This window comes from Peromyscus californicus, unplaced genomic scaffold (assembly GCF_007827085.1).
Source record: "Peromyscus californicus insignis strain IS unplaced genomic scaffold, ASM782708v3 Scaffold_6__1_contigs__length_162567912, whole genome shotgun sequence".
In the NCBI taxonomy this organism is placed as follows: Eukaryota; Metazoa; Chordata; class Mammalia; order Rodentia; family Cricetidae; genus Peromyscus; species Peromyscus californicus.
The window spans coordinates 136,280,533-136,294,792 of NW_026294584.1; the positions used below are offsets into that span (position 1 = coordinate 136,280,533).

The 14,260-nt window shown below is 47.9% G+C and overlaps 1 protein-coding gene across 1 annotated transcript; it reads right to left on the reverse strand.

The window, feature by feature from the left end:
- Positions 1 to 10,656: 10,656 nt before the first annotated feature.
- Positions 10,657 to 13,991, reverse strand: LOC128099737 (myosin light chain kinase, smooth muscle-like). The gene is given in 2 exon segments (XM_052721558.1): positions 10,657 to 11,664; positions 11,666 to 13,991. Coding segments are annotated over 2 exon segments (1,224 nt in total). The 5' UTR covers positions 11,882 to 13,991.
- Between the last annotated feature and the right edge of the window lie 269 nt (positions 13,992 to 14,260).

A 14,260-nucleotide genomic window follows, 5' to 3' on the forward strand; every position in this document is an offset into this window, starting at 1 on the left:
ACACAGGGAACCTTCCCTGGAATGAGAATAGCTTGATTCCTAAAGAACGAAAGTGAAGGTGAACACGTCACATCCTGGCTTAGGCTGGTCACCCCAAGACAGGGGCTGCTGGTGGAGGAATGGGGAAACATCAGGAAAATCCCAGTCTCGGAAGATGCCGTGGAGAGAGCAAACAGAAGCTCATGAAAATGGATCTGTAGCACAGCCGTGACCTCATCTGGATCGATCACGTTCCATTCATCAAATGTTTGAGTAGCTTCATCCCTTTTCCCCTCAGGGGAGTATCCTAAGACCCTCATTAGGTATTGACAACCATCAAGAGTCCTGACCCTGTATGTATGTTTGTATGTATGTATGTATGTTTGTTTGTTTGTGTGTGGTGTGTTTCCCCATATTTACATTATGAAATACAATTTACATATCAGCACAGTGAGAGGTTAACGGTCACCATCAACGAAATACAACAACTACAACAAAACACGGTAATAAAACTTATGCAAGGACTTGGGGTGCAGTTCCACGGTGAGCAGGTGCTTAGCTGTGTGAAACCCTGGGTTCGTTTTCTGCCACTGTACCCAGACAGACACAGGCAGCAGATGTGCCCCTTGCTCCCGTATTCTCATCAGAGGATGCCGTGATCACTCTTCTGCTGGAAAAGGAAACCACAGGAAAAGAAACTGAAAGTAGTCCTGCCTTCTGTTGTGTCTGCTCTGACCTAGGCACCATCCCAAGAGCCAGAGAGTTAGAAAAACGACTGTTTCCTGCCTTCCTAAATACATAAAAAAATGAGGTCACTTTAGATCGTGTTTAGAGGTTTCAAACAGCAATGACAGTATCTGGAGTGTCATTGTGGACCAGTGGAGCTCAGGTGGCATGAGTCCAGGGATGCTGGGCACAGGGGACAGCAACATGAAAAGAGAAGGGAGCAGGTGTGGGTCTGACAGCAGCAGAGGAGTTTGCCAGGATGGTGGGAATTCGGGCAGGTGCCAGACTTTGTCCATCCTCAGCGAGCATCATGGATGCTTAGATGTCTCCTAAGTGAAACGTAAGCACTTGAAGGCTTGAAGGAGGTTTCCACTGTATCTTATCTTTTATATACACCTTCTCCAGTGCTCTCAATCTCAAAATGGGGTTTCGGGTCATTCTGCAGAGGACATTGAGGTATGGAGAGTCAACAGCTAGAGACAGCAAGATGGAGTTCAGCCAGGTCCCAACCAGGCCCCTCTCCACTGCTTGTCTCTCCTTTCCTTGTGCGTCGAATGCATAGCTCTTCAAGTTATGTTCCCAGAAGGTTTCTAGTCTATTCCTTGGAAGCTTTGAGAGAAGTAGCAAAAGAAGGTTTAGGCAAGAAGTGATGCCAACTGTCTTCAGAGTGCCTGGCCTCCTGCCCTTCTATGTGCCAAGAGAGCAGGTCCCGCTCTGTTGTCTGTGGAGGCGTCTGGCAAGAAGAGCAGCACAGAGCTTGCCCTGCAGGGAGATGGGCTTTCCGGTTTCCACAGCTGTCTGTGGTAGGGAGCTGTCAGTCACTGTCAGGAAGGGGCATTTTCACAGAAGTGAGAGACAGATTCGCTGACAGATTCATGCCAACCCGAGGCAAACAGGATTAAAATAAACATTAAGTGGCAGTCACAACGATGATGATGCCCCAGAGGTGTGTGCCAGGGGAGGGAGGTTCTGGGAAGTCGGGAAACACCCTTAAGGGGCTTTGAATGAAGCTCTTTCTCCCCTTCTGTCTTCCCTCATTTGTTGGCCCTTGTCCTGCCATGAGCGTGGGTACCTCCAGGCCAGCTCCACTTTCATGGCCTAGTTCAGGAGGTGGAAGGAGTGTTGTTTCAGAACCGGAAACTAGTGTCCCCATGAGAAGGTGGATAGGGAAACAGGTACCTGCCATTTCCCAGGGCAGGTACCGTGTGACTTAGCCTATCACAGATCAGTTTGACGCTTCTTAGGAAGGTGAAGTAGGGGCTGGAGAGATAGCTCAGTGGTTAGGAATACTTCCTGCTCTTCGAGGACCTGAGTTTGGTTCCCAGCACCCACATTTGACAGCTCACAGCCTGTAACTCCAGCTCCAGAGGGTCTGACATGCTCTTTTAGCACCTATACACATGGTATGCACACACACACACACACATACACACACTCACATACACATACACCCTCTGTATCATACACACACACCACACACATACACACACTCACATACACATACACCCTCTGTATCATACACACGCATCCACACACACACACAACACATACCCCATACCTCTCCACACCACACACACCATACCACACACACACACACACACACACACACACACACACACACCACACACTCACATACACCCTCCAATCATACACACACATTCACAAACACACACCACATACCCCATATCTCTCCACACCACACACACCACATCATACACACATACATACCACATACACACCCCACACCACACATACATACCATACACCCCATACCTCCCACCGCATATACACACACCACACACATACCACACCCCATACCCCCACACATACACACACACCACACACCTCATACCCCCACACATACACACACACACCACACACCTCATACCCCCCACCACACACTCATACATACACACCACACCCCATCCCCCACAGCATACATACACACTGCACACACACACACACACACACACACACACACACACACGTCCACACATCCACACACCACACATACACCACACACACACCACACACACAGTAAGGGGAGGAGAGGGCAAAGCAAGTTCTGCAAACACCGGCTAGGCCCTGCATTAGAAGGGCAGTCATGTAGCGGCCTTCCGGGAGGTTCCTTGTTTAGCTCACTGGCTCTTGTCAGCTCCACTCGAGATGTCTTAAGAAAATTCATTACTGAAGAAAAAAATACTTTCATTTTGTTGTATTTTATACCAGGACTTAGAAGAAGCTGTGGCTAACATTGTTTTCTTCCCTAATTTATCAAATGCATTTCCAGGTTCCTCTGGGTGAAAATGCAGCTATGCATGCTTTCCCTGTTTTTCCCACATTTGCAGTGATGTCTTGAATTCTCACCAAATACAGTGATCTATGAGGAGGAAGGTGGCAGGTTCATTTCTCTGAACTTGCTGATTCTGTCAGCAGTTTGATGAGTCCCTGTATTGGCCAGGGTTCCCTAGAGGAACAGGAAGTTATAGAACGTATATACATGGGATTTATTAGAATGGCTTACAGGCTGCGGTCCAGCTAGTCCAACAATGGCTGTCTACCAATGGGAGGTCTGAGAACCCAGTAGCTGCTTAGTCCACAAGGCTGGATGTCTCAGCAGGTCTTCAGTATGTGCCAGAACTGTGAAGAAGCAGGCTCTGATGCCAGTGGAGGAATGGGCTTCCAGGGAGAGCGAGAGCAAGCAGAGAGAGAGCGAGCTTCCTTCCTCCATGTCCTTTCCATAGGCGGCCAGCAGAAGGTGTGGCCCAGATTAAAGGTGGATCTTCCCACCTCAAAAGATCTGGATTAAAAGTGGGTCTTCCCACTTCAAATGATTTAATTATGAAAAAAATATCCCTCACAACTGTACCCAGCCATGTGGGTTTTAGTTATTTACTGATCTAGTCAAGTTGACAACCAAGAAAGGCCATCATGGTCCTCATAGTCTGACTGGACTCCAGTGGTAGGGGGCATGGCCTCTCATGCAAACTAACAGGATTGAAATCTCTCCTCTGTCCCCTCTCCTCTCCTCTCCTCTCCTCTTCCCTCCCCTCCCCTCCTCTCCTCTTCCCTCCCCTCCCATCCCCTCCTCTCCCCTCCCCTCCCTGTCTCTCCCTCCTTCCCCCTTAGTGTGGACCTAACTCTCCACACTAAGAAATAACATAAAACAAACTGCCCCACCACAGTAGCATAAGCCCAGGATGGTGGGCACCTTGAATTTCTATTCCAGCAATTTGGCTCATGCTGAAAGTGTTGGCTAGAGAAATTGGATAGGAAAAACTAGAGAATAATCTCTATAGGTGATATAATGGAACATCTGGAAGACACTATGTAATCAATGATAAGATTAAATAAAATGAAATACGGCTTTTAATTTGTCAAGACAGTAATCAGAACAGTGGAAGAGGAAAGATCTGCCAATAATAAAAAAAATGTTAAGCACTTAAGAATTGCAACTTAAGAAATGTTAGAAGGGGGCTGGAGAGATGGGCTCAGTGGTTTAAGAGCACTGGCTGTTTTTCCAGAGGACCCAGGTTCAATTCCCAGCACCACATGGCAGCTCACAACTGTCTGTAACTCTAGTTTCAGGGGATCTGAAACCCTCTCACAGATATAAATGTAGTCTTCGCTCACGCGTGTGCACGTGTGCACGCACACGAGCGCGTGCACACACACACACACACACACACACACACACACACACACACGTACACACATGTCCGTCCTGTTGTTGAGGGTTTCTAAGTCTTCTTGGTGGGCTGACCATTTTGTCACTAAATAATGTTCTTTTCTTTTCTTTGCTATTTCCACTGCTCTGAAACCTATTCTTTATGATATTAATGTAGCCACTGATCCTCATTTGTGTTTGATGTTTGCGTGGTAAATCATTTCCCGCACTTGTGGGGAGAGATGAAGTCCTTAGTGAATGTGTGCGGTTGACATGAGCATGGCCATGTCAAGGATGCCAAAGTGTCAGACGCATGGGAACGGTGAGGCCTTCCCCAGGTTTGAGTACAGATGTCGACAGTGTGTGCAGAGTATGGACCACAGCTTCCTGTACAGACCACGGCTTCCTCTCCCAGGTTGGGAATGCCTGCAACCCAGGACTGCTCCCCTACAGAGACCCTCTACCAAGATTAGCTAACCTGCTCCCTCCTTCCTGCTGTAGAGAACATCGTCTGAGTCTCCTGGCTGCTGCATCTCCATTGCAGCGCCCCGCCCACTGGATCCCAGCTTTTCTGTATGAGTGTCTGTTATTTCTTCATTCCTGTTACTTCAATTCGGTCAAGTCCAAAACTGTGCAGGTCTTGGCACCCACCTAAATTACTGTCACGTTCCTGTGACCAAAATACCTGGCAGAAACAATTTAAAGGAGGAAAGATCTGCTTTGGTGCCTGGTTCCAGAAGATTTCAGCTCTCGGCAGAGTGTGATGGAGGCGCTTCACATCACAGCGGACCAGGAAACAGAACAAATCTGCAGCAGAGGTCAAGCTTTAGATGCCCACTGCTTCTGAGTTACTTCTACTGGCTAGGCCCCTCTTCCTAAAGGTTCCACAGCACCCAGAATATGAGCGTGTAGAAGCTATTTCAGAGTCAAACCATAACAAAACCTGTATCATATATGGGTATGTATTGTTTTTAACTCTTAAAAACAGTGGTGTATATTAATTATAAAAATACTAGGTTTCATTGTGACATTAGACAGGCTAGGAAACTTTAATTATTGCCCTTATTTCTCCCAGTTTTCTTTCCACCCCCAGTAGACTTTTGTGTCATCTTTATTAATTTATTTTCTCTAGATTGCACATAGGAGAGAATCCATGTGATTTTTATCTTTGTGAGGATGTCTTATTTTGCTTACCACAATGATTTCCAGTTCCATCCATTTTCCTGTAAATGATAAATTCATTCTTCATTATGCCTAATACACTACTGTGTATACGCATCACATTATTTTTATTCATTCATATGTTGATGGACACCTAGGCTTGTTCCATATTCTTGGCTGTTGTGAATAATGCTGAAATAAACATGGGTATGGAGGGCTCTCTAAGGTCTATTTCATTATTACTTATTTTGTTTATTAAACTTGTTCTTCGACAATTTCATACATGCAGGCATGATGCTCTCACCCCCAACCCTCTCCCTGCTTCCTACGCCCTGTGTCTGTGGTCCCCTTCCCTACAAAACTTTCTCTCACCGTCACGTTTTTTTGTGACCCACTGATTTTAGCCACATTGTCTGTGTGACCATGGGTTTGGAGCTATCCATTGGAGCTCAACAGTGGGAAGACAACTACAGTAGTGACTCCTCCCCCTCCCCGAATCTGTTAGTAGCTAACAGTTTAGCTGTAAGAGGTGGGCCAGCTGAGCCTGCCCATCATTCCACGATTGACTGTTGACAGGTCCATCCCGCCAGACAGCGCAGAGAGCTGTGGTCGCCTGAGTTCAAGTGTGTAAGTGGTGCGCCTAGGCGAGAGGAGCGCATTTCACAGCCCTTCACCTTACGCTCTCTTATATGCTTCCTGTTCCTGATTTCTCTTCTGCAACGTTTCTCGGGCCTCAGTGGGGTTGTAAATGTCTTGTTTAGGGCCGAGCCCTCAATTTCCACCTGTTCTCAGTGTCCTGGGCAGCCAGGATTCTCTGAATGCACTGACGTTCGCTGCAGAGAGGCTTCTCTGGTTAAGTCTGAGAGTTGCTTTTGTCTGAGGTATAAACAGATTTAGAAGGCAGTTGCTGCTACGCCACCTTAGTTAAACAACAGTAGCAAGTGCCCCATTTGACCTATGACCTCCCAGGTGAGGGTTGTTAACCAGGTTTACAGTACCAGACATTGGCGCCTGCTCATGGAGCACAACTCGGATCCAATCAGAGGGCGGGTGGCTTCTTCCACAACGGTTCTGCCTGCTTTCTCTATGCAATGAAAGGAGATGTTTTGTGCAATGGGTCTTATCTTCTGGTAGTGGTGGCGCACGCCTTTGATCCCAGCACTTGGGAGGCAGAGGCAGGCGGATCTCTGTGAGTTCGAGGCCAGCCTGGGCTACAGAGTGAGTTCCAGGACAGCCAGAGCGACACAGAGAAAACCTGTCTCAACAACACAAAACAAACAACAAACAAAAATGGAGCCAAATTAATAGTGAAAATCAGAAAAAGATTTATTCAAGGTGAGCACATTGAGAAGAGGGACACAGAGATTCAGAGCTTCCCCAAGGACCCCAAGTCCATCTTTTAGGTCTTAACATGGGGGAGAGAGCTTAAATAGAAGGCAAGAGAACCACATACTTCCGTAGTGCGGGTCAAGCGTGGTTCCATCGCTGCCCTGCGTCTCAGTTCCATTCTCTCCTGTAGGTGACCGGGCATGTTGTTGGGCTGTGTGAAGCCCTCTCCTCTTCTCTGGCTGGCACCAGGCTCCAGCCTTTTCCTTCTCTAGTGTGGGAGTCCTGGGGTGGGGAAATTCTAGTTCACTAGGGTCCTTTGTTTTAAGATGTCAGCCAGCCAGAAAGGCTCCAAAGGACATCTCCTCATTCCTTCAGGCATGCCAGTTTCAGTGTTTAATAGGAATGCAGAAGTCTGGTGCTCGAAGCTGACCCCCAGAGGAAAGATACAGAAGGCTTCTATTCCCCATCCATTAGAGGAATGGACCCATGGACAATGAACTCTGCCAAGCTTGGAATGGATGGGAATTATCTGTCTCAAAAACTCAATTATGTTCGGTTTCAAAATGGTGGACTTTAAAGGCTCCATTTTCTTCTTCCTGGACTTATATAAAAAGCTGTCTTAAAGACAATCTGGGACCTAAGGTCCCGTTCCTCAGAAGCAAGGAGCAGTTGGCCTATGTGACAGTTGAATGTTCATCCACTGTAGCCATTGTCACATGGTTTTCTGTAAACTGAAGGAAGATCATAGGTAAGGAGGGTAGGAAAGGAGATTGCTTCCACCACTTTGCCCTAACTGTAAATAAATATGTGTGTATGTGTATGCTCATGTGTATGCAGGGGTACATGTGTGCATTTGGGGATCCTGTACCCTTGTCTTGGGTATGTGTGTTCTCTTTCCTCCATCCCTTCTATCTCTTCTTCCCCCCCCTCCCTCCCTCCTTTCCTCCCTCTCCCCCTTCCTACCTTTCCTTCCTTCGTCTTTCTCATATGTTTTGAGACAGGATCTCATATAGCCCAGGCTGGCCTTGAACTTGCTTTGGTTTTTGAAGGGACTCTGGCCAGCTCAAGTGTGGTGGGCATGGCTCTGGCAGGCCTTGCCCTTCTCCCCAGTTCCCTCTGTTTTGCTAAACTGATAGAGTGCATTCCTAAAGCTAGCCGCCAAGGTCTAGTCCCTCATTTGGTCCCTTCCTCCTCCTGAGGCCGACGACCAAGGTCCAGCTATCAAAGTATTGAAGTCCAGCAATAAAAATTGCCCTTTGGCTCACCTAATTAACATGCCCAGTTAAAATTAAACACCCCATTCTAACACCGGGTTTCCCCTTTGCCTTTATAAACTGCCATTTTCCTATGGGCCACGTCTGTCTCCTCTCTATCCAGAGGCAGTCCTTTGTCCTCTGGACACATACCTTTTCCCCTCTCTCTTGTTCCCTTCCCCCCTCCCTCTTCCTCTGTCCTGTCTTTGTCCCTTATTCCTGCCCACTGTCCCTCTGGGGCAAATAAGTCTCTTTTGACTTGGTCTGAGAACTTGGTCATAGAGGTCCTTAGCCGACACTTTTCCTTTCAGTTTTGAGACAGGGGCTCATGTAGCTCAGGCTGGCCTTGGACTTGCTCTGCAGCTGAGGCTGATCTTAAACTCCTGACCTTCTAATGCCTTCTTGCCTAATTAAGAGAAGCACAACCATGCCTAGCTGTATGTTAATTTCAAAGATGGGAGGAGAAAAATAAGCAACCTAAATCATCATGGCCAAATTAATTATTAAAGCAAGCTTTTTTATTCGTGTACACAGGCTGCCTCCTGCTAAGGCGGGATTCTAGAGGTCAGCATTGGATGTGCGGAAGATATTGGTTAAAATATTAAGGCCACTCCACGTAGTTAAAAGGGAGGTTTATTTTGTGGGGTAACTTACAAGTGAAGGGATAGGTTACAGGGTCTGGGAAAGGCGTAACGCAGTCCAGCGGTGTTCTCTGGAGAACTCTGCTCGGTCTACCTCCAGCGTCCAGGGTCCAGGAACCAAGAGAGCTGCGCATCTGGATCTCGGGTCTTTAGGGGTCCTCTCTCGGCCCCCGCCTTGTAGGCGTGACAGTTACCAAAGCCTCAATGGGGGTGGTACTTCCAGATCAAAGCTGGAACGGCTACCCACTACAGGAAGACAAGGTTTTTATAAAGCTCAGGGGTAGGGGGTTTCCAAAAGGGGGATTTAATGGGAAAAGTAGGCGGGGTTACAGGAGCAGAAGAAAAGCATAACAAGTGAGGCCTAATGACCTCCTGAAACAGAGACATGGTCGTCAGGTGGGCGTAACAACAGGTAGTCATAACACGGTAGTCCTAGGCAGTCATATAACCTTTTGAAACAAAGATAGGGTACAGGATGGTTTTAACTTTTTTAAACAAAGACACGGTTGCCTTTTCCTGGAACCGGCAGTACAGAACCATTTGTAGTTAAGGTCACAGGTGGGACATAACCCAATCCTTGAGAAACAGATTTAATCATTAACAAGAATGAGCCTAGTTTATCTTTACTATAAGATGGCCTTTAGGCCTAAGATGGAGGCAGGGTGGTTCTTCACTGTACTGCTCCTTTCTTAATCTTTCTAAATACTCATGCTTACTTGGATCATGTGCTATCTCTTAATTCTGCTTAATAAACTCACTCATGGAATAGTGGGGAGAAGTTGGGTGGGAAGGGGGCAGAGAAAAAAAAAAGCAGACAGCTGGGTGGTGGTGGCGCACGCCTTTAATTCATAACTTTCCAGGCAGAGGCAGGCGGATCTCTGAGTTGGAAGTCAACCTGGTCTACAGAGGGAGTTCTAGGACAGCCAGGGTTACACAGAGAAACCCTGTCTCAAGAAAGAAAACCGATTTAGCTCAGTGGTAGAGCGCTTGCCTAGTAAGTGCAAGGCCCTGGGTTCGGTCCTCAGCTCCAGAAAAAATACATTAAAAAAAAGAAAGAAAGAAAGAAACCAAACCAAATAAACAAACACCTCTCCCACCTCAAAAAAACCTTGAATCCAAAACACCACTCACCTCGCTCACCACAGAGTTTAGTTTCCTACGGATTTTTAGAGGAAAGGAGATTTTATTTTTCCAAAGAAGCCAGAGTCATCCATGAGCAGGGGCCCCGTTTTCAGGATGTAAGAAACATAATTAACGTCCTCATTGCGGCAACGTAGGCCGGGTTTGGAGCCAGGAAAACTGGCAGGTGGAACGGGGAGAGAAATGGGAGCTTTGAAAGTGGAGAGCTGCAAGGCAGTGTGCCTCCTGATCAGAATGGCTCAGCTGCTTTCAGAATGAGACACTTCAGGATGGGACAAGGCTGGTTCTCTAGATCGGGTTGTAGGGGAGGGCGTGGTAGAGAGGCATTCTACCTCCAGGGAATCTGGGCTGAGCTGCAGCAGGAGGCTCAGGGCCCTGGTGGTATCATTACTTTTCAGGAGTGTATTCAGTTGGGAAATGTATGACTTTTCCCAGGTAAATATTGCTTTCAGTGATTCTCTCTCTAAAATCAAATTGGTTAGACAAGTTGCTGGTGATCCCCCCCGCCCCCCCCCCCCCCCAACACACACACACAGAATCTAGCTGCACTAGTGTCTTAAGGTGCTATCTAATTCAAATTAATGCCCATCAACAACGCTGCTGGGTATCAACTGCTGTTGCTGATGAATCGACCTCCCAATGACCTAACTAGATAATCTACCACACTAGGTGCTTTTTCTATCTCGAGTTTTTGAGCTTTAATGAACCAGTCCTTTTAAAATGACGTGATAGGAACTGCTTCTGTTTGGCTGTACGTCAATCACTCTTCCTCCTCTTCCTCTCCCCCCTCCCCCACCCCCTCCCCCTCCTCCATGGTTTCCACGATGAGCTCGGCAGTGCAGGTGGCTTCTCCCAGGCTGTTGACAGCCTTGCAGGTGTACTTGGCGTCATCATCCCCGCAAACATCGCTGATGACCAGAGAACAGTTCCCCTCTTAGTCATAGTCTATCTGGAAGTGGCGGGACTCCCTGATGGACTGGTCGTCCTTGAACCAGACGACCTCGGGGTCTGGGTGACCTTCAGTCCTGCAGTCAAATCTAGCTGCACTTCCCGCCACAACTTCCAGATCACGAATGGTCTTAGAGAAATAGGGCTTTACATGGGGCTTTTCCTCAGCAACAGCCTCGAGGAAAGCCTGGGAGACATCTTCTTTGGACTCTAGTTTCTCTGCATTGATTGGGCTGGTCGGTGACCCTGTCGAGGATTTCCTGCCACTGAGCCCTGATACCATTGCCATAGAGGACAGTCTTCCGATGGCTCTCACAGCATTGCCCGTTTTCTGCCACTTCCTTCTTGCCATGTACTTCTTCATCCGGTCCTTGGACAGCTTCTTGGCCTCCATGTTCTTGGTGTCCTTCATCAGCCATGGGTGCTGAAGGCATTGGGTGCAGTCCAGATGGTTTTTCATATCTTTCTTCAGCAAGTTACTGATGAAATCCTTGGCATCATCAGAGATCTCATCGAACGCCTCATCATCAAAGTCCCAGGTGGCCGAAGTCACGTTGGCTAAGGTCTCATTGTCATTGTCGCCCATGAAGGGGGACAGTCCGCTGACCAGAATGTAGCAGATGACCCCGATGTCCCACATGTCTGTGGCATAGCCGATGGGCTCATAGTTGATCACTTCAGGAGCCACAAACTCTGGGGTCCCAAAGAGGACCTTCAGAGACCCAGCATTCTCTAGTCTTCCTGCCAGCCTGAAGTCAATGAGCTTGATCCTGGTGCCTGTCTTGTTGACACACATGATGTTCTCGGGCTTGAGGTCCAGATAGATGCACAACGCCCTGCTTGTGGATGTACTCCACCTCTTCCGAAATCTGCCTCATGTACTTGATGCACTCACGCTCCGTCAGCTCGAAGTCCTCGTCGATGATGCGCTCAAACAGCTCACCCCCGGATACGATCTCCAGGACCATGATGATGTTGGCCTTTTCTTCGAAGGCATCCACACACTGGACCAGCTTGGGGTGGTGGAGGCAGTTCATGATGCTGATTTCCTGGCGGATGTTCTCTTTCTCCTTGGCAGAATAGGCCTTGAAAAACTTCCCTGCCCAGATTTTTCTAGTTTTCTTTTCTAGTCGGAAGACTTGTCCAAACTTTCCAGATCCCAGTCGTGTGACTCGTCCTGGAACTCTTTTCTGTGGCACAGAAGTGCCTGGCTTTACCTGACAGAAGTCCCTAAGTGGGGGACACCTCAGGCTACTCTGAGGGAGGGCACTTGGTACATCTTGCTGAGCTGTAACTCTGAGGGACTTTAAGCTCACCTCACGCTGAAAATGGACCCTTGTAATTTACTTCTTGCATCTTCTTACACTTTTCTGAGGATGAGGGCAGTTTCAGAGTAATAAGCCAGGCTCTCTGATTCTCAGGCAGGAGGCAGGGAGGGGGGGGTAAGGAGCAGGATGTGTCCCCACCAATCCCCACTGTTCCATGTGAGAAGTCCTAGCACTTGGAAGTCTGTTAGCTAGAGAGTCGCCGATGTCTCAGCATGGAGCCCGTCCTGTCCGTGAGTGGGAAGGGCTGCTTCAGGTATGGTGGCCTGAGCAGCAGCCTCGATTCTAACATTACTTTCTTATACATACCCTGGTCCTGGGCCAGATGAAAGAGTACATGGCTTGTCTGGGAAGACACCATCTTCCAGCCAATCCTAAGCCACTCCATGCCTCAGAACCGCTTCAGATGCTGCTGAGATGAATTAGCCCTAGGATGGCACCCAGGGAGATGATATCTTTAATTAGCACATTGGGTTCCAAAACACATTTAGCAGGCCAGTTCTTTGCTTGATAAGGCCCTTATTTTCTCTCTATGGAAACCGAGACTTTCCAGTTGCTTCCTCACCCCGTCTCCAACTGAGTGCCTTGGTAAAGGTGGCAGTTGCATACACAAGGAATGTGGATGGCCACCCTCTGCGAGCGGTCGTAAGACAATGGGCTTGCAGCTTCCTCAAATTTCTAAGGAGGTACTCTCAGGAAACTGGTGTCCAAGGTTTTTCCTAGTTGTTCTTTTCCTTTTTCCTTTTAGACACACAACTGAACACAGGAGCCTCAATATAAAACTTAAAGAAACAAAGCAAAGCAATAAAAATAGCCAAGTTGTCCCAAACACCCTGAGTTAATATGATTATGTTCTCTCAGTTCCCTGTTAGTCTGTGCTCATAGCAAGTATTGGTTTCTCACGGTTGTTTCTGTGCCATTTTGTCTGTTGGTTTAGCTGTTAACCTGTACCTGTGAGTTGGCATTCTTGTTTTGTGTGTGAGACTGTAAGATGAAGGCTGGTTCTTTTTTCTTTCTTTCTTCTTTCCTTTCAGCCTAACTACTTGGTTCCCGGCCTGCCCTTCTATGCTTCTTTTAAGAAAACTGGCTGTTCGCTGGGTGTGGTGGTTTATGTCTTTAATCCCAGCACTGGCAAGGAGATCTGGGAGTCAGAGGCCAGCCTAGTCTACAGAGTGAGTTCTAGGACAGCCATAGGGCTACACAGCCAGAGAAACCCCGTGCCAAAAATTTATGGAAGAAGAAGAAGAGGAGGGGGAGGAAGAAGAAAAGAAAGAAAGAAAGGAAAGGAAAGGAAAGGAAAGGAAAGAAAGAAAGAAAGAAAGAAAGAAAGAAAGAAAGAAAGAAAGAAAGAAAAGAAAGAAAGAAAGAAAACTGGCTATTCAAAGTTGATCCAGTCCTAGCTAAATCCAGACATACAAGGATTATTTATCAAACTGGCTTGGAACTAAGGACTTAGGAGGCAGAAGCAGGAGCATCAGAAGGCAAAGGCCATCCTCGGTTGCCCAGTGACTTTGAGGCCACCCTGGGCTGCATGTACCCGCCTGTCAAGCAGCAGCAACCTCAGCCACAGAACGAGACAGCCATGGCAACAGCAAAAAGCTTCAGAGGAAACATCAAGGGGGCAGGGCAGAGCAGCTGCATCCTGGGGTCCAGTTTGCGCTTTTCTCTGGCTGAGTCAGAAGTGCAACCCGTACAACTGAGACTGGGCGCGGAGATGATGCATGGTTTCTGCAAGAACTCTCAAACATGGCTGTTCACCACAGTAAAGGAACTGCGCTTCCTCAGAGCCTTAGCTATGGCTGCATCACCAAGCCTTCCTTTCTTCCTTCCTTTCTCCCTCCCTCCCTCCCTCCCTCCCTCCCTCCCTCCCTCCCTTCCTTCCTTCCTTCCTTTTCTGTGTAGCTTTGGAGCTTGCTCTGTAGACCAGGCTGGCCTCGAACTCACAGAGATCCACCTGCCTCTGCCTCCCCAGTGCTGGGATTAAAGGCGTGCGCCACCACCGCCTGGCTTCACCAAGCCTTTCTTATCTCTAACAATGTTTCCCTTGTAGAACCACTTTAAAACATCTCATTTATAAAGGAAATTCTTCAA